Source organism: Primulina eburnea, chromosome 16, assembly GCF_022965805.1.
Source record: "Primulina eburnea isolate SZY01 chromosome 16, ASM2296580v1, whole genome shotgun sequence".
NCBI lineage: Eukaryota > Viridiplantae > Streptophyta > Magnoliopsida > Lamiales > Gesneriaceae > Primulina > Primulina eburnea.
The window spans coordinates 21,728,894-21,748,909 of NC_133116.1; the positions used below are offsets into that span (position 1 = coordinate 21,728,894).

At 34.1% G+C, this 20,016-nt stretch overlaps 2 protein-coding genes across 3 annotated transcripts; one reads left to right on the forward strand and one right to left on the reverse strand.

Moving 5' to 3' along the window:
* Positions 1–6,270: 6,270 nt before the first annotated feature.
* Positions 6,271–10,530, forward strand: LOC140815934 (uncharacterized). Of its 2 annotated transcripts, XM_073174978.1 has the most exons (9): positions 6,271–6,527; positions 7,006–8,145; positions 8,225–8,315; positions 8,424–8,581; positions 8,675–8,726; positions 8,925–9,007; positions 9,100–9,193; positions 9,334–9,556; positions 9,649–10,530. In XM_073174978.1, the coding sequence occupies exons 2-9, from the start codon at positions 7,105–7,107 to the stop codon at positions 9,701–9,703; spliced, it is 1,797 nt and encodes a 598-aa protein (XP_073031079.1). In that variant the 5' UTR covers positions 6,271–6,527; positions 7,006–7,104; the 3' UTR covers positions 9,704–10,530. The 2 variants fall into 2 exon arrangements, with proteins under 2 accessions (XP_073031079.1, XP_073031078.1); XM_073174977.1 differs by having other exon boundaries at positions 6,282–6,527; positions 9,334–10,530.
* Positions 10,531–10,673: 143 nt separating this feature from the next.
* Positions 10,674–13,105, reverse strand: LOC140815935 (histone-lysine N-methyltransferase ATXR6). Its single transcript, XM_073174979.1, has 6 exons — positions 12,771–13,105; positions 11,957–12,031; positions 11,626–11,855; positions 11,424–11,524; positions 11,134–11,346; positions 10,674–11,031 (listed from the first exon to the last, which is right to left on the reverse strand). Exons 1-6 carry the CDS (start codon positions 13,039–13,041, stop codon positions 10,872–10,874), a joined length of 1,050 nt encoding a protein of 349 aa, XP_073031080.1. The 5' UTR covers positions 13,042–13,105; the 3' UTR covers positions 10,674–10,871.
* Positions 13,106–20,016: the final 6,911 nt, after the last annotated feature.

The window sequence follows — 20,016 nt, forward strand, 5'->3', positions numbered from 1 at the left end:
TGTTAACCTTGGTTTCACTATCACCTTAGACAATGCGGTGTTAGACCTAATAAATTAAAATCGCTTTACATAAGTTTGTCCAATCTTGTTCCACAATATATTTTTAAATAATGACTTCATAATTCTCATATTTTTTATTTTTTTATTGGACATTTCTAATAAATATATATTAGAATACATTTGGATCATATATTTGGGTGTGTTTTTTTTAAACACAAATCTCAAATTTATTGTATTTGTTTAGCTTTAAATAAAAGGACCAAAAAAAAAATTTGAAATCACACGTTTGTCACCATGTAACTTTTTTAAAAAATCGATAGAGCACACTTTTAAAAAATTCATAAAAATTCATATGAGACTATTTCACCCGTCAATTTCACGAGATTGATTTTTTATCCAAATCGACACATAAAAAATATTAAATTTTATTATATGTATTGATTCGGTCGACCCTTCTCATTGAAGACTTAGTCCAAAAAAATTTTATTGTCACTAGATTTTGAGAAATATTAAGTTATCTACTGTTGGGTGCAATAATTATCCATGCTTGGTACAACGATCGAACCGTGGTGCTTAAGCTGCTGTGCGATTTAAAAGATTTGAGTTGCATCATTACCACCAGCTATAGCTTTTGGTAAAACGGTAATCACTCGGTCCTACACCTACAAAGAGTACGTCTCTTGTGAGACGGTCTCACGAATCTTTATCTGTGAGACGGGTCAACCCTACCGATATTCACAATAAAAAGTAATACTCTTAGCATAAAAAGTAATATTTTTTTCATGGATGACCCAAATATGATATCCGTCTCACAAAATACGACCCGTGAGACCATCTCACACAAATTTTTGCCACCTACAATTGAGGTTGGGACAAAAGTATGTGGATTATTTTTTGTATTTTTGCTTTAGGAGGGGAAAATTTAAAAGGGAGAACGAGGAATATGGTTAATCATGCTTCGTATATGTTGTCCAAGTCCATATATACAACTCCCGGGTTATTTAACCAACCGATGTGAGACAATTAACACACCCCTCTCACGTCCATGAATGAACATTTGGAGCGTGGAGTTTAGAAATGACCCAATTATGGGCAGAACGGGTGACCTAATTATAGGCAGTCTAACAACACATAACGGTGGAACCCGGGCTCTGATACCATGTTAAGATTGGAACTTGGACCAACTCAACCCCAAAAGCTAGCTTAAGGGGGGAAGATTATCCAAGCCCATATATACAACTTCCAGGTTATTCAACCAACCGATGTGGGACAATTAACAATATACATTAATTAACTTCATATTTTCTTTTCCATTAATATTTTTTTTTTTTGAAAGATTCTTCTCCATTAATTTTTTTTAAGAAGTCATTTCCATTAATTTTCAGTATATGTCAAGAGGTAAACATAGAAGAAAAATATATTTCAGTCAAATAGTTTCATAAAATACTTAAAAATATTGAAATAAGAAATTAAGAAAGCATACAACATAATCCATAAAAAGTAAAGTATTTAAACCAAACATGAAGATTGAGAATGGAAGAGAACATAAAGTCGAGGAAAGAGACGGTTGTAAATTTTAAAAAAATATTATGTCTTCAACAATACAAATAATTAGCAAACCTCCGCTGGATCCACAAAATTTCACTGCAACTCATCGGACTTCAAACGAAACCGCTCTTGGGTTCACAAACAACTGTTATGCTTAATAATTATTTTAAGATTCATGAATAAAATTTACAGGAATTTCTTCCCTTTTGTTTTCTTTATGTATATCTGTAAATTTCTCTCTTTTTATTTTCTTTATGTATATTTGTTCTAACAGTAAATTATCAATATATTTGTTCTAAGGCATGGGAGCGCATAAAACTTATTCCAATTTTTATATAAAACTTAAAACTTAAAAATATAAAAATTTATCCTAATTTGGCGGGCCAGCCCGCCCCGTTTGGGCTCGACCCGTCTAGACCCGCAACCCAAACGGGCTCAACCCATTTGGCCCACCTCCAAACGGGCTGCTATTTTATCAACCCAACCCGTTCAATTTTTATGGCGGGGCGGGCCGACCCGACGGGCCTAACCCATTTTGACAAGTCTAGTCAAGAGTCACATAAAAATATTCTCATTCAATACGCGTTATTTCTTAATTTTGAGGGGTGAGGTTTTACATGGACGTATTTGGGATTTATGTGGTCTGAAATATATATATCAAGCTTTTGTAGTATTTTTTTCATGACTTGAGAATTCGCACCCCATTTTTTAGTAGCAATTACATATATTTTTTGACGAAATGAATGAGCCGGATAAGGGGCTCCAACGAATCAAATCAGTAAATTTTAGTGTTTAAGAATTGAGTGAAGATAATGGTTTTGGTTAACACCTGCAAACAAGAAAAGAACTCGCGAATAAGCGCCGGAAGAGTGTCCGGCGTAGCCACTCTAATACTTAAGTTAGCGGGTTGAATATGAACACAAGCAAATATATGCGAGAATATATGTGAGTGCTTGAGAGTTCAAAGATTTCAGAATCATAAAATGAGAAGTATACCTGCTATTTATAATAGGAAATGGGGTAGATACCTCGATTCCAGTGTCGCCTACTAAGTATGGCAAGTCGGTTGCCCATACTATAGCTTCTGATGACTTCTAGGACACTCCAAGCCCAAGTGGTTCTGATAGATTAGACAGCATGTAGCAATCATACTCGAGTGTGGTGCAATTCTCGAGCTGGCCCGGGTGGTAAGGTACCCGGGTACTTGCAGAGACGGATCTACGCTAGGGCTATACTAGGCTGTAGCCCAGCCCAATTTTTTTTATTTAGCGACGGTTTTAGCGACGGTTTTTTGATAACCGTCGCTACTGTTGCGACGGTGTTAGTAAACCGTCGCCGATTGGATCGGCGACAGTTTTATTAAAAGCCGTCGCAAATATTAGCGACGGTTATTGCTAAAACCGTCGCTAAATTATTAAAAAATAAAAAAAAGGTGGATCGGTGGTTTTAATTAGCGACGGTTTATTCAATAGAACATCATTACCACTTTGATGTTTTTAATGCAGCAATAGATTTCATTTTGATGGAGTTAAATACTCGGTTCAATGAGTCATCGGTGAAACTTCTTTCTCTTAGTATAGCTTTAGATCCTAAAAATTCATTTGACTCATTTAACAGTGATGATATTTGCAAGCTTGCGAAGAAGTTTTATCCTGGAGATTTCAAAGATCAAGAAATTGTTGTTTTGAAGTATGCATTGATACATTTATAAACTCGATGTGATGCAGAATTTAAAGGTTTCTACACTTGTTGAGTTGTGTCAGCAATTGACCGAGAGTGGACGGTCAAGTGTTTATGTTATGTTGACTAGATTGATTCATCTTGTTTTGACATTATCTGTGTCTACTGCTACTATTGAACGGGCTTTTTCAGCAATGAAGCATGTGAAGACGGCACTTCGCAATAAAATGGAGGATGACTTTCTTGCCGATTGTTTGACACTCTATATTGAACGAGATTTAGCTAAACATATTGATGTAAATTCTATTATTGATGAATTTTATGTTTTAAAATCCCGTAAGGCACAACTTCGTTGAACGATATAATATACTTTTTTTTAATAATATATAATTTATCATATTGAGTTCAAGCCCACCCCAACTCTTATTCCTGGATCCGTCCCTGGGTACTTGTATGAGAGCCTGGGCTATCTGGTGATCACCCGGGAAGAGAAGAAGTACCTGGGTCTTAAGGAAAGTACCCGGCAGATTGGCTATGATCTGGGCTATTCAAGTAATGAGTCGGGCTATATATATATATATATATATATATATATATATATATATATATATATATATATATATATATATATATATATTGAAGTGCAATAATTGTCCGACAGTATTGAAGTGCAATAATTAATCAAAACATTGTGTTTGAGCTGTCGTGAGATTTAAAAAATTGAGATTATACTATTACCGCTATTCATACATCGACAAAAGCTTGATCATACATCTAGCGTGAAAATGTTTTAGGTATATGTATATAAAATTGTCTACAATTTGGTTGGCCCACTCATGGGTTTGAATCTATCTCCTCTTGTTTTAGGGCAGCCTTCAAGTTAGACCCTGAAAGGCATTGCTTTTTGACTTCGGATAGAATACATATTTGCCCCTCAGATCTGTTGGTCTTCAGCACTTGTTTGAGATTTTATCATTTTCATGTTTTTTTCCAAATAATCTTTGGTCAAACTTATGTATCTTGAATAAGCAATCAAATTAATATATAATTTCAAATTATTTACCCGAATTCTTTAATTTATTATATCAGGATTTGTGGTTAAGATATGTTTTGATTAAAAAAAATGTAACAAATGAGAATAAAGTGATTATCTGACACTATTTTATGTTACATATAATCCATTGCACGGACATAATTTGGAGCGTAAATAACATCGATAAAAAAAAAAGAAGCAGTTAGTAAAAAAATTATCACACGTAAAATTTGTCATTTTAAAATTTTATTTTACTTAGATACGTATTAGAATGTTATTTTACACTTTTACAATGTTGGACTAAAAGATTTTCATACTTGAAGTTAAAACATGGAATGAAGTTAACTATTGAAATGGAGACTTGGTTGTCAAAATATTGAAATTGACTTCAAAAAAGGAAGCTGTTTCGTCCCATTCTTAGCAATATTCTACCCTCGAATAGATAATAATTATATTTAATTAAACAAGTTTAATAATTAATATTCACTTAAGATAATTATGTCCATGAATTATGATTCATATCACCTGATTCAATATTCTTCGAATCTTCAATATTAGTATAATTAATTTTGTTTTGACTTAATCAAAATTTACTTATTTTCTAATTACTTTTTCTCAAACCATTTACTACAGATTTAATTAGTTGAGTTAGATCGAAGACCCGTTTAGGCTAATGATGAGGATTGGATAAGTAATATGATTTTCAAGTCCAGTATAGGTGAGTCGATACTTACACTCAATTTTGTTATTATTTGCACTTTTTTATAAATAAATTTGACATATATTTTATACCTGAAATCAAGTGTAGATTATACTAACTGAAATGTAAATACCAACTCCTCCAATCGAGCTTGAAAATTAATACACGAGTCGAGCCGAGCTCGAGCTCGAGCTCGAGTATTTTAGCTTTTTTAATTGAGTTCATTTAGTTTGATACTCGACTCGATTACACACCTAATTAAGACATGAGAAGCCTTCATCCAATTTATGTATAAACCAATGGATTTGAATATCTTCAAATTTGATTTTATATGTTTTCTTTTCTTAATAATGATACATAAAATCTCTTATGAGATGGTCTTATGATTTAATTTTATCAGACATGTCTTTTATTTGAGTCACTTATTAAAAAATATTATTTTTATGCGAAAAAAATTATTTTTTATTATAAATATAGACATGGTTGACTTATATCACGAATAAATATCCATGAGATCGTCTTACAAAAGCCTAATAATAATAATAATAATAATAATAATAATAATAATAATAATAATATGTTTTATTTCAAATCTTTAGTTTACGCTCTTCATTTGAAATTCATCTTTTAAATTTTTGGCAAAAACTTGTGTGAGACGGTCTCACGGGTCGTATTTTGTGAGACGGATCTTTATTTGGATAATCCATGGAAAAGTATTACTTTTTATGCTAAGAGTATTACTTTTTATTGTGAATATGGGTAGGGTTGACCCGTCTCACAGATTGTGATCCGTGAGACGGTCTCACATGAGACCTACTCTAAATTTTTTATCCAAAATCAAAACAACCATTCTAAACAAAAACGATAAAAGGAAGTCCAATAATTCGAAATTCACCAATTTAAATTTGGAGTAAGTATCATGTGAGACCGTGTCACGGATCATAATTTGTGAGACGAGTCAACCCTACCCATATTCACATAAAAAATAATACTCTTAGCATAAAAGTAACATTTTTGCATGAGTGACCCAAATAAGAGATCTGTATCATAAATACGACTCGTGAGACCGTCTCGCACAAGTTTTTGTCTTAAATTTGACAATCTAAGCACAATATTTTTTTTTAGCTAGGATAAAGTCGAGGAGTTAAATTTGTTGTAATTGAGTTCCGAATACGGATCTCATCCTAATCTTGACCAAAAAAATTGGGTTTATAATTATTTTGTATTCTTTAGTACACCCACAGAACACACACACACAAACAGAGCTCCAAATCTCGTTCCTCCGGCCACCCATTCGCGAATATCAAGGAATTTCTGCCTTTTGTATTCCAATTTGTGTTTTTACAATTCAAACCCTGTTCTTTTCAGTAATTACAATCTCATCTCTCTCTCCTCCTCACACGTATTTTTAATGGTCATCTCTCTGCGATGATCCTTTTTCTAGAGAGTGTCCACTGCCAACCTCTAGATCTTTCTGCTTCTATTCAATCTCATAAAAACAGAATCAAACCCGTGCGGAGGCAGCCCTCATCTCTAAAGTTGTTTGATTTTCCCATTTGATATCAGGTGCCTGACTACGAATTTTGATGAATACCACTTGCATACTTTTGTTAACTTATCTGTTGCTAGAGATTTTCCCGTCAATTTTGTGGTTGGAGTGGGTAAATATGTTAATCTATTTGTGGTTTCCGTTTTATATGCGGAATTTTTCTGGGTTTTTCTGGGGGAAGATGGGTTTATCTTATGCAGCCATAAATTAATGAAACCATAAATTAATGAAATAGATTGGAAAATGTTTCCCTTTTAACGGTGGGGAATTAATCTTGTAACATGCCAAATTCGATGGGTGGGAATTGGGATCCATGTTGGATCTATTGTTCTTTTTGTTGCTATTGTTAGTTAATAATATTAGTTTAATGTTTTGGGCTGGCTCTTATTATTTATCTGTTTGTTTATTATTTTACTGAAACCTTGGTCTTGGTGCTCATATTTGTTTATTCTGTGTTATTTTCTTAACTTTAATTGTTTCTCTTTGTAAACAAAGGTTTTTACACAAGAAAGCAGTAAGCACATTGCCTGTTTCCTGGAAGTCAGTTTCGTGAAGAGGGATTTCAAGTTTTTCATGGGTTGAACTCGAGGAATCATGGATAGCTTCAGTGATGACACCGAAGAATCTCGATTTTTCGATGCCCTGGAGCACATTGCATCAGAACCCGATTTTGCTTCTGATATTAATAACTGGGAATATGATGTTTGGATCAATACTCCCCAAAGTGTTAGCGATCGCCGAATGAAATTCATTAGATGGATGGGACTGTATTCTAATGATTTAGAAGAAGATAATTTTCTTGATGAATATGACAGGCCAGAAGGTGGCGTTTTCAAGGGTGATATGGATAGAATTTTGGGTAATAGTGGAGCTGTTCTAAGAACCTCGGGTATCATAGATGAGCTTTCTTCAAGCCAGTCTTCTATATCAAGTTGGAATACTGATGATTTAGAATTGACCCAGGGAGCGAATTTAGGTAAATTTAGAAGTAGGGAGGTTGAAAAAGTTTCGCAATCATCTCCCCAGGTTCATCAACTTGTGCAAAGAGAAATTGACGTTCATGGCAATACACCAAGAACGGTGAATAAATTGAGGAATAAGTGGTTGTGTAAATTGCGGTCCGTTACTTGTTTGATGAATGGAAATGTGAAAGAAGATGATGTAGAATTGAATAGTTTCAGTCAAGGTCAAGGCTCGAGGTTTCGGAGAGTCGAGGTTCGCCATAGTCGAAGAAGGTTGAAGGAGCTCTCGGCCCTTTTCACGAGACAAGATATCCAGGCTCATGAAGGGACCATATTGACGATGAAATTTAGTCTTGATGGACAATATTTGGCTAGCGCCGGTGAAGATAAACTTGTGAAAGTCTGGCGAGTAGTGGACGATGAAAGATTAAATGAAAGGGACATTCCAGATGTGGATCCATCATGCGTGTACTTCTCGGTGAATGAACTTTCTGAATTGAGTCCGCTCATGGTGGAAAAAGATAAAATTAACAAATCCAATACTCTGCATAGAACACCCGATTCGGCATGTATTGTTTTCCCTCCAAAGATTTTCCAATTACAAGAGGTGCCTTTGCATGTGTTTCAAGGACACTGTGGGGAAATCTTGGATCTCTCTTGGTCGAAGAATAATGTATGTTTCGATTATGCAAATTTATTGAATACATTTGAAATTTGATTAATTACTCTGTGTTTGCTTGTTTCTTGCGCAGCGTCTTCTCTCATCGTCCGTTGATAAAACAGTTCGGCTGTGGCAGCTTGGAGTAAATAATTGCCTCAAGGTTTTCTTGCATAGTGATTACGGTATTCTAAAGCTAGAAAATCATCTCTAATTTGGAGAATGATGTAATAAATGAAGTATATATATTGTTACCTTACATTTTTTGGTTCATGAACAATTTATCTCTGCAGTAACCTGCATTCAATTCAACCCTGTGAATGATGATTACTTCATCAGTGGTTCAATAGATGGGAAAGTTCGAATTTGGGCAATTGATGGTTGTCAAGTTGTCGGATGGACTGAATCAAAGGATATCATTACTGCTGTCTCGCATCGACCTGATGGGCAGGTCCGTAAATGCTGGAGCTCTACATGTTAGATGACTATATCTTCAAAATTAGTGAGGTATGCTGAATTTGTTATTTCTTTTCTTGTTCAATAGGGTGGTGTTTTTGGCTCTATAACTGGAACCTGTCAGTTTTTCGAGATATCAGGTAACTTTCATTAGAATCTTGGAGAATTCTATTTTTTTAGCTGCTTGTTTGGATTATATAATACCTGTTCCTTAACCTGATAAACCATTTTAGTGCTAGAAATTGATTTTGCTCTTAATCAACGTATGGTCACAATATTGATAATTACTTATGAATGATACTAACCGATATTTGATGGCTTTCATGTTACTGTGTCAGATAATCACTTGCAGTTGGAAACTCAAATATGCTTAACAAATAAAAAGAAGTCTTCACCTTGTAAAAGGATAACGGGCTTTCAGGTCTCTTTCAGTTGCTTTTTGATATTTCCTTGGTCTGTAATGTTAGCTCGAAATGTTAAATTTCTTTCCGATTTTATCTCTTGTGGCCGCAGTTTTTACCGCAAGATCCTAGCAAATTATTGGTTACTTGTGCTGATTCACAAGTCAGAATTATAGATGGAATCAATGTAATTGCTAAGTACAAAGGTACATGATGCTTATGTTCCTTTTATTAGGTTCCCTCGCATCGCGATCTAGAAGCATGGATTCTAAGAAAATATTAACTCTTATTTGATTTCTTATGTCTTGTAATATTAAAAAATTCTACAACTCTCGCTTCCTGCCAGGCTTTCGAACTTGTGGAATCCATTTATCTGCATCATTTACTTCAGATGGAAAACATATTGTCTCGGCCTCAGAGGATTCAAGTGTTTATGTTTGGAACTACATTGGTCAGGAGGAGAATTCCTTTTTTCACCCTAAAGCCATAAGATCATTGGAGTGTTTCTCTGCCGATGCTTCTGTCGCCATACCATGGCCTGGCTCGAAAACCGGGAACACAATGGACAGGTTGCAATCAAGAAAACTCCCTGGTAGTTCAATTAATTATTTGCCTTTCTCGCCATCCACCCGTTTCTTGTTGAGCCAAGAATTTTTCGTAGACTCCAGCTCAAAGGGATCAGCAACTTGGCCGGAAGAAAAACTTCCTGCTTCTGATCATGAGGCCGAATCATCAATGAGCAAATCACAGTACAAACTTTTCAAGAATTCTTGGCAGAATCTATCGAGTTCTCATGCATACGGACTTGTCATAGTTACTGCTGGCTGGGATGGACGGATCCGATCATTTCACAATTATGGGTTACCAGCAACCCTTTAAGATAAGGAGACGAGAACTGCTAAAAAGTTGGATATAATCACTTAATGAATGGTAGCTTTTGCCAATGATCCAGCTCTGGTTTGTGAAGCAAATTAATTGCAAGCTAGGCTGGCATTTAAAGCTATTTTTGGCATTATTTGGCCATTGGGTCCCTCCAAATGATGCATGAACATTCAAGGATGTAGGGTCAATTGCAGTTGTCAGTAGCCAAATATGAAAACGGGAACGTGGTTACTAATAATTTATGAGCTGGGATTGACGATTGAATTTCACCATTCTGTCTACCATTTTGACAACAGTGAAGGTTACTTACCTGGCTTGTAGAAAGGGACACTTCTCATTTACCTTTTTGTGTGCCGTTTCGAGCAAGAAAGCTGATTTGTGCTTTCGGCGTCTCGGGGGCAGTCAATCAAGTATCCGTTCGGGTCATTCCTGGAAAATTGAGGCTCCTTTGTACCACAGGGATGATACACTAACGGTTGAAGATCAAGTAAATTTATTTGAAAAGAATTATTTAGGTGTCACATTTGAAAACAGGTAGCTTTGTACATGATTGGTTAGAGTTTTCATGATTTATACATGCTTGTAGCATGGTTGCGGTTTTTGAGGTTCTATAGAAATAATGCCTGTGGCAATCCTGATTAATTCATTTACACCATTGCCGTATGTATGTAAATGCGTTTAAAAGAGCTGGAATTAAATACAACATCAAGCTAAAAAGGGGCTCAAAGTTGTGGGTTTGATTAATTATGAAGAGGTAGGCCTCATTCGTACAAGCTGAAGCCTTCTTCGGAAGACATGATTGCTCCTAGTACAGCTTGAAATTGATACCTTGTACAGCTTTTTTGTATAATTTTCAAAATATATTTCAATTTAAAAAATGCAGAAATATCACCCCCACGAAATATGCCCATCAGCGCTTGTGAATTATTACTAGTGAATCCACTGCTAAATGAGAGGATCAAGATTTGCTACTCAGGTTTCTTGGTAAGTTCCTACAAGACGTCAGACGAAGTGCTCAGTCGGGTATTCATTTTCGGATCCGTTGTAGTCGTAATATAGTCTTTCCCCTTTCTTGATGTCTCTGCTAGCAATCAACAGGACTCGACATTCGCCATGGACATCGAACCTCAAACATTTAACGTTCTGCTTCTTCTTCCCACCTCTGCATCAAAAGATATCAGAATATATTACTATGACATTCATTTTTCGAGCATGTGCAATACTGACTGCTTGTCAAAGATATATAAAAAGTGTTAATTCATACGGTGTATGATTGTTGATGCCATTGATAAAACGAGCAATATTACTGCGCTTGTCGGGGCAGATGACGAGACTTTTCGAAGGATTTGAAGCAGTGAGAAGGGTCATTATACTATCTCCTCCATCATGTTGCCGATTTTTTAGGTAGTCAACATCTCCTACGTATTCTGTAATTATCGTCAAATCTCGGATGTATCTATCTGCTTCTACCGTGAATCTGTGACAATTTAACGAAACAAATCAAGCCACCATCATAGAACATATGACCATGACAATTCACACGGGGGTACCTACCCTTCTCTTGGATCAAACACAACCATAAGGGGCGGCCATTCCCCTCGTTCTATCATGTTCTTGCAAAGAGTCAAGGTTTCTACATCTTCTTTTGATAACACCTTAAATATTTCAATAAAAGAGAATCAGTGATACAGGATGAAACCGGCTGACACAAGTTTACTTGAAAGAAACACAGGATGAAACCTCGAATTAATATTACCTGCATTCCATCTCTTTCGAGTACAGCACGATTAGCTGACCTTTGTGCCATCCCGGGAACATAAGTCAGTTCACTACAGAACTCTGTTCCAGTTACCGTCAAAGCTGTGGCTAGAGATGCCATTTGTTCCAATCTCTTAACAGGATCCTCACTTGGATTGAAAGGCAACAACTTCCTACTTTTCTTAGACATCACTAAGCCACTCGTTCTCCTTCGTTTCTTATAACAATCTAGTGAAACAAATTACAAATAGAATAAATCATTAAGAATGTCGGCTATCGTAAGCTTGAGCAAGAACCAGGACTAGTAAATTCACCGAGATGGCTCTTACTTAGACTTTGAGTTGGTTGAGAGGATCTTTGAACACGGAAAAAATCAAGAATCTTGGTTTGCACAAGAGGGAAACCTGCTTGTAAATTGTCAACAAAAAATATTAACTCGGCAGATCTTGTCAAATGGCAGTACAAGAAGCAAGAATAAGAAATGCAAATGAACAACCCACAATGAGATTAGATCACCTAGAGATCGTTCAAGGATTTTGTAAAGCTAGCATTTCAGCCGCTAAGGATGTCCAAAAATCAGATTAATCTCCATTTTCTTGTAACATCGTCCAAGCAATATGAAAAGCTCTAGACTGTATTAGAGTTGTGATTCCAAGGACAATAAAGCTCGCTAATTTATGATAAAGTACTACTGCACGTCAGTAATTCGTAGAACCAAATGCGTCAAAATTAATCTTGCATGATAAGGATTACTATAGTAAAAAACTTGACAATTACTCAACTTTATGAACTGATCATTACTTTACACAGATTAAAGATGTTCAAGACAGAGCTACACTGTTTGTTACAGAATCAAGGTTAGACAAAGAAATATTATCGATAGATTATGACAAGTAACATGATTTAAAGGGTAAATCCTATACCAAAAGAAACGATCTTGGCTAATTCTTAATTATACCGCGTTTCTTTGATTTTAATGGGAAATCATATAGAATCTTTACAATGAACAAAACCACAAATGGCAATCCAAATATATAAATAATATATACACTATTATCTCATCGAACACAAAACCAAACCTCCTAACACAAAGATCCCAGAAATATGCACAAGAAAAACAAAACAAACATGCGAGAAAGTCACCTCTAACTTGGTTGTGATTAGCACAGTAAGGGCAAAACCAGGGTCCTTTAGGCACCGCAACAAGAATTGGTCTGATACAGAAGATGTGAAATCCGCGGTCGCATTTGTCGCATAGCAAAAGCTCCGCCGGGTACTGATCCGACCCACATTTCTCACAACACACATCGTCGTAATCTTCCAGCTCTTCTTGCTTCGATTTGGGTCTTTTCCTGGATTCGGGCTTCAAAGAATTTGGATTCGGAGCCTGGGTTCTTTTCTTCAATGACACCATTGTTGACGGAGGAAGATTAGCTGCAGAATCAAAGACTGCGTGTCTGAGTATGTGAAGATTTTGTAAGGTTGAAAAAGCCCGGGAATGAAAAGGGCTTCGCGCGCTGTACTTCATTTCGCGGCAAAACATGAGAACACCGGTGACGATGCCACGTGTCAATAATTACTCTTGTTTATTTATTATTATATTTTTCTTCCCAAAGTAAATTATTACTATTATTATTTTTACATTTTTTATTGGTGTGGGAAAACAGAATTTTATGTTTTAAGAGTTCATGGATTAGAAAATCAACAAGTCGACATATATATATATTTATATATATATATTATTTTAATATTTTAGTATCTCAACATAATTTATCAAACATTTTTTTTTTGTTTTTGAGTAATAATCTCACCAACAATTATACAAGATCTAAAAATTTATTGTTGTTGTTAAAAAGTAAAAATTTATGGTAAAAAAATAAAAATATTAAAACTCTCAAGATTTACCAAACAACACATCTTATAATATTTTTCTCTCTACTCAATTGTGAATTTCTTCACAAATGGTAAGCCTATTTATAGAATTTCTTTACAAATAATCCATAAATAAAATACATCTTACCTACATCATCACACAAAAATTTCTAATTTTACAACTCTTATTTTCAACATTCAAATATTCAACTATTACTTTTTCAACATTCAAATATATTATTTTTAACACTCCCCCTTGTGATGATGATCATAATGATTGTCTTCATTATATGTTTTTATACTGTCTCGTAAAAAACGTACTAGGAAAAACCCATTGAGATAAAAACCATAGTAAAGGAAAAAGAGTGCAGCCACGTAAACTCCCCCTCATGTTGACACGAACAATTCTTCACAAATTTCGTAGATTGCGCATCCCAATATTATATATGTGCTTTCTGAATATTGTCGTAGGAAGTGCCTTTGTGAAGAGATATGATGAGTTTTCACTTGATTGAATGTGACGAACATCAATACATTTATTCTTCTCAAGCTCCTTGGTGAATGCGAAAAACTTAGGAGGAATATGTTTAGTTCTGTCGCTTTTTATGTATCCTTCTTTCATTTGAGCAACACATGCAGCATTATCTTCATATAGTATCACAGGCTTCTCGTCAAATGATAATTCACATGAGATTTGAATATGTTGGTCATTGATTTTAACCACACACATTTCACGACTTGCTTCATGTAGTGCAATAATCTCGACATGATTTGATGAAGTTGTTACGAGCGTTTGCTTCTGTGAACGCCAAGAAATTGCGGTGCCTCCACGAGTAAATACATATCCAGTTTGAGAACGTGCCTTGTGTGGATCAGATAAGTATCCAGCATTGGCATAACCAATTATACTTGGATTAGCATCTTTTGAATACAAAAGTCCCAAGTCTGTCGTTCCTCATAGATAACGGAATATATGTTTAATTCCATTCCAGTGTCTCTTTGTTAGATATGTGCTAAATCTTGCCAACAAATTTACGGCGAAAGATATATCAGGCCTTGTACAATTTGTAAGATACATAAGGACACCGATAGCACTTAGATATGATACTTCTAGACCAAGAATATCTTCATCATCTTCACATGGACGGAATGAATCCTTTTCTATGTTTAATGATCTAACAACCATTGGAGTACTTAAAGGATTTGATTTATCCATATTAAAATATTTAAGGATCTTTTCTGTATAATTTGTCTGGTGAATAAACATTCCACATTCTTTTTGTTCAATTTGTAAACCCACACAATACTTGGTTTTTCCAAGATCCTTCATTTCAAATTCTTCCTTCAAGTATGACACAACTTCTTGAATTTCCTTATTCGTTCCAATGATGTTTAAATCATCAACATATACAGCAATAATTACGCATCCGGATGTTGTTTTCTTAATGAAAACACAAAGGCATATTGAATTATTTACATATCTCTTTTTCATCAAGTGATCACTTAGCCGATTATACCACATTCGACCGGATTGCTTTAACCCATATAATGATCTTTGTAATTTCACAGAATAACATTCTCTGGGTTATGAACTTTGTGCTTCAAGCATCTTAAATCCTTCAGGGATTTTAATATATATATATATATATATATATATATATATATATATATATATATATATATATTAGTATCAAGTGATCCATATAAGTAAGCTGTAACAACATCCATAAGACGCATTTCTAAATTTTCAGATACCGCCAAGCAAATCAAATACCGAAACGCAATTGCATCCATCACGGGAGAATACGTTTCTTCATAATCAATTCCAGGCTTTTGAGAAAAACCTTGTGCAACAAGTCTAGCTTTATATCTTACTATTTCATTTTTCTCATTTCGCTTTAGAATAAAAACCCATTTGTATCCAACAAGTTTTACACCTTCAGGTGTAAGGACTATATAGGTCCAAAAACATTACGTTTATTTAGCGAATCCAATTCAACCTGGATGGCTTCTTTCCATTTTATCCAATCCTGCCGATTTTTACATTCACCAAAAGATTTTGATTTATGATCTTCATTATCATTTATGATGTTGATTGCCACATTATAAGAAAATATATCATCAATTTCTTCTATATCTTTTCGGTTCCATTTTTTTGAGTTATTAATGTAATTGATAGATATTTCACGATTCTCGTCAGTTTGTGTTTCTGACAGAACATTTTCATCATCATGTGTTTCTTCAGGAACATCATTCTCTATTTTGTGATTATCATGATTTTCTTCTGGAACATCATTTTCTCTTTTGTGATCATCGTGTTTCTCTATGAATTTTCTTTTTCGAGGATTTTTATCCTTGGAACCAACTGGCATTCCACGCTTCAGGAGTTTAATGACATCATGAGTATCTTCAATTTGTTTATTCGGAATTTCAATTCGAGCAGGGGCATTTGCAGCATGTATATATGATTTAGTTACCCCTTTTGTGTCTGCAAATGCATATGGTATTTGATTTGCTATTCTTTGCAAGTGCACAATTTGGTGTACATCTTTTTCACATTGTTTTGTTCTTGGATCCAGATGTAACAATGATGATGTATACCATGTAATTTTTTTTCGTTATGTTTCTGTTCTCCCCCTAACATTGGGAAGATTTCCTCATTAAAATGACAATCAGCAAAACGTGCTGTTAACACGTTGCTTGTCTGAGGTTCAAGATATCGAATGATTGATGGACTATCATAACTGGTATAAATTCAACCTTTCTTTGAGGTCCCATTTTCTTTCGTTGCGGTGGTGCAATAGGCACATACATCATACATCCAAAAATTCTCAGATGAGAAATGTCTGGTTCTTTACCAAATGCAAGCTGCAATGGGGAGTATTTATGATATGCACTTGGTTTGATACGAATTAATGCAGCAGCATGTAAAATTGCATGTCCCCATACAGAAATAGGGAGCTTTGTTTTCATAATCATTGGTCTAGCAATCATTTGCAGTCGTTTAATCAATGATTCACCCAATCCATTCTGTGTATGTACATGAGCAACATGATGCTCAATAATAATTCCCATAGACATACAATAATCATTGAAAGTCTGGGAAGTAAATTCACCAGCATTATCAAGTCTAATTTTCTTGATTGTATAATCGGAAAATTGATTCCTCAATTTTATTATTTGAGCAAGTAATCTTCAAATGCAACATTTCGAGTTAACAATAAACATACATGTGACCATCTGCTGGAGGCATCAATCAATACCATAAAGTATCTGAATGGTCCACATGGTGGATGGATTGGTCCACAAATATCACCCTGAATACGTTCAAGAAACATTGGTGATTCAGTTTGGATTTTGGCTGGTGATGGTCTTATAATAATTTTTCCAAGAGAACGTGTTTTACATTGAAACTTATTATTCTGAAAGATCTTCTGGTCTTTCAACGGATGACCATGTGTATTTTCTATTATTCTTCGCATCATTGTTGAACCAGGATGTCCTAATCGATCATGCCAATTGATCAGTATTGAAGAATTATCAACTACCATGTTTGATTCAATTGGACTTATATATGTATAATGCAATCCAGTAGGTAGCATTGGTAGTTTTTCAACGACATATTTCTTTCCTGATTTATATGTGGTAAGACACATATATTTCTCATTAATTTCATTCATTGTTTGAGTATCATACTCATGGGAATGTATATCATTAAAACTCAATAGATTTCTTTTCGATTGTGGTGAATATAAAACATCATTGATCAAAAAATTTGTACCATTAGGATAACAAAAATTGTGCTTTACACCATCCTTTAATCAAGTACACAAGACCTGATATTGTATTCACCGTTGTTTTTGTTGGTTTTAGTTCCAAGAAATATCTTTTATCTCGGAGGATAGTGTGCGTTGTACCACTATCGAGTATGAAAACTCCGGCTTTGCTCATAGCATTTTCTATATTTGAACTTCAAAAAATATATGCAATGAAATAAAATTATTGGCAATACATATTTAAAGATAACACATATCATAATTATACAATAAGACATTATTATATGAATACTTGAAAAATAAATTATTGTACATTTATATTCTATCACTATATTGTTCATTTTTTCAGAGAAATCATTGAGAAAATCTGCAGCATCAATATTTTTCATTTCTATCCCACCAACATATTGATCATTTCCCGAGAAATAATTCAGAAAATCAGCAGCATTAAAATGAGTTGAATCACTCAAACGGTCACTGCGTTCAGTGAAGTTGGTCTCTTTTTCTTTCCTCTTTATAGATTCTTTATAGAGCTTGCAAAGGTGCCCGGGGGCTCGACAAATACAAGACCAATGTCCTGGAGTGCCGCATCTGAAACAAGAACTTTCAAATCTTTTCGAGTGATTTTTATTAACACTCATGTTCTCATGATGCCTTTTCTGTGGGTGGTTCGTGACGCCCTTTTGAGATGAGTTATAAAAATAACTATCTCTATTGTTCTCAAAACCACGGCCTCGACCACGACCAATTCCACGTCCATGTCCACGACCACGACCTCGACCAAAACCTTGTATTTGAATTTGATTTTGGTTTCCATGTTTAAATTCATTTTTACTTACAGCATTTACTTCTGGAAATGCTGTTGATGCAGTGGGTTGGGACTAATGATTTCTCATTAGCAGCTCGTTGTTCTTTTCCGCCACAATAAGACAGGCGATGAGTTCAGAATATCTCGCAAATCCACGCACTCTATATTGTTACTGTAAAGTTATATTTGATACGTGAAACACAGAAAATGTTTTTTCAACCATTTCCGATTCTGTAACCTCATGTCCACAAAATTTTAGCTGCGAGATTATTCGATACATCGCTGAATTATAATCACTGAATTTCTTAAAATATTGGAATCTTAACATATTCCATTCATCACAGGCGGTCGGAAGTATAACTTCTCTTATATGTTCAAATCTTTCTTTTAATCCTTTCCACAGAGCCAAGAGATCTTTTTCGATGAGATATTCACATTTTAAACCTTCATCGAGATGTCGACGCAAAAATATTATAGCTTTTGCTTTTTCTTGTGATGAAGATATACCATTTTCTTTAATGGTTCGCTTAAACCCAATAACTCAAGATGCATTTCTACATCGAGAGTCCATAGCATATAATTTTTTCTCTTGATGTCGAGCGCAACAATTCGAGCTTTGTCAAATTTGACATGTTGGTACTAAAAAAAATTACGATGCATTTTATTAGTTAATGAATATTGCAATACAAAGTAATGGATAAACAACAAATACAAGCATTCGTAAAGATAAAAAAAAACATATGAGGATGATATTCTCCAATAAATACCAGACTCGTGAGTATGATAACCAAAATAATTAAAAATAACCTTGAGAAAGCCATCTTCTTTTTTCTTCGAAAAATTTGATGAAGAATAATTTTTAGAGAAGAAGAGAAAGTTGTAGTGATTGAATGTGTTTGTGAGATCATATTTATAGGACAAAAACTAGCCTTTTTGTTACCGTTTATGACCATTGGTGTACAAAAAATAAAGGTATGTATTTGTACAATTTTATGGTAATAATATGGTGTATATAATATTAGTCATGTTTAAACAATTATGTATATCATATCATATTATATAATGATGTGTCATAAGTTATTTTGTTTGAAAACCTTGTAGGCTTTTATACTTGTCGTATCTCTTACCGGGAGTGTGAGATGTCGTCTTAACATCCTCCCAGGATTTATAACAAGTATTTTAAAAATTTATTTTTATTATTTCTAATAATAACATTATATTATATATTAAATATATACCCAATAAATAAATAACAATAAAATAAATATTATTACTTTTGTTACCTTTTTCTTCTGTTTGGAGCTTGAAAAAGTATGAAGGACTTTTAGAGTTTCGTGTTGATAATGTGTTGTGAAAAAATAAAATTTATGGTAAAAAAGTAAAAATCTCAAACTCTCAAGATTTACCAAACAATGCACTTTATAATATTTTTCTCTCTACTCAATCGTGAATTTCTTCACAAATGGTGAGCCTATTTATAGAATTTCTTTACAAATAATTCAAAAATAAAATACATCATTACCTACATCATCACACACAAATTTCTAATTTTACAACTCTTATTTTCAACATTCAAATATTCAACTATTACTTTTTCAACATTCAGATATATTATTTTTATCAATTGTGTTAATATTTTGAATTTATTATAATGATTGTTGACGTCTAATCATTATCTTTGTTGATTAGAACAATCGAAATATGATGTTTGAGTCGATATACGATTTAAAATTTTGAGTTGTATTGTTATCACTAACATAATTTTTTTAAAAATAACCGCAAATGTTCGGTCCTACAATTGGTATCGTAATCAAGGTTATTGTTTCAATTTTCATTGATTGTAATGAAAATAATTATTGGAAGAGAGACGATTGGGGAGAAATAATTGTATTTGTTAGGTAGAACTATCGAAACTTGGTTTTATAGTTGTTGT

Coding starts and splice junctions, on each gene's coding strand:
- LOC140815934 (XM_073174977.1), top strand. CDS start 7,105: ATGGATAGCTTCAGTGATGACACCGAAGAATCTCGATTTTTCGATGCC. Junction 9,008..9,099: donor AAAGGATAACGGGCTTTCAG/GTCTCTTTCAGT, acceptor TTGTGGCCGCAG/TTTTTACCGCAAGATCCTAG. Junction 9,194..9,333: donor TGTAATTGCTAAGTACAAAG/GTACATGATGCT, acceptor GCTTCCTGCCAG/GCTTTCGAACTTGTGGAATC.
- LOC140815935 (XM_073174979.1), bottom strand. CDS start 13,041: ATGGTGTCATTGAAGAAAAGAACCCAGGCTCCGAATCCAAATTCTTTG. Junction 12,032..12,770: donor TAATCACAACCAAGTTAGAG/GTGACTTTCTCG, acceptor ATTTACAAGCAG/GTTTCCCTCTTGTGCAAACC. Junction 11,347..11,423: donor GTGTTTGATCCAAGAGAAGG/GTAGGTACCCCC, acceptor AAATTGTCACAG/ATTCACGGTAGAAGCAGATA.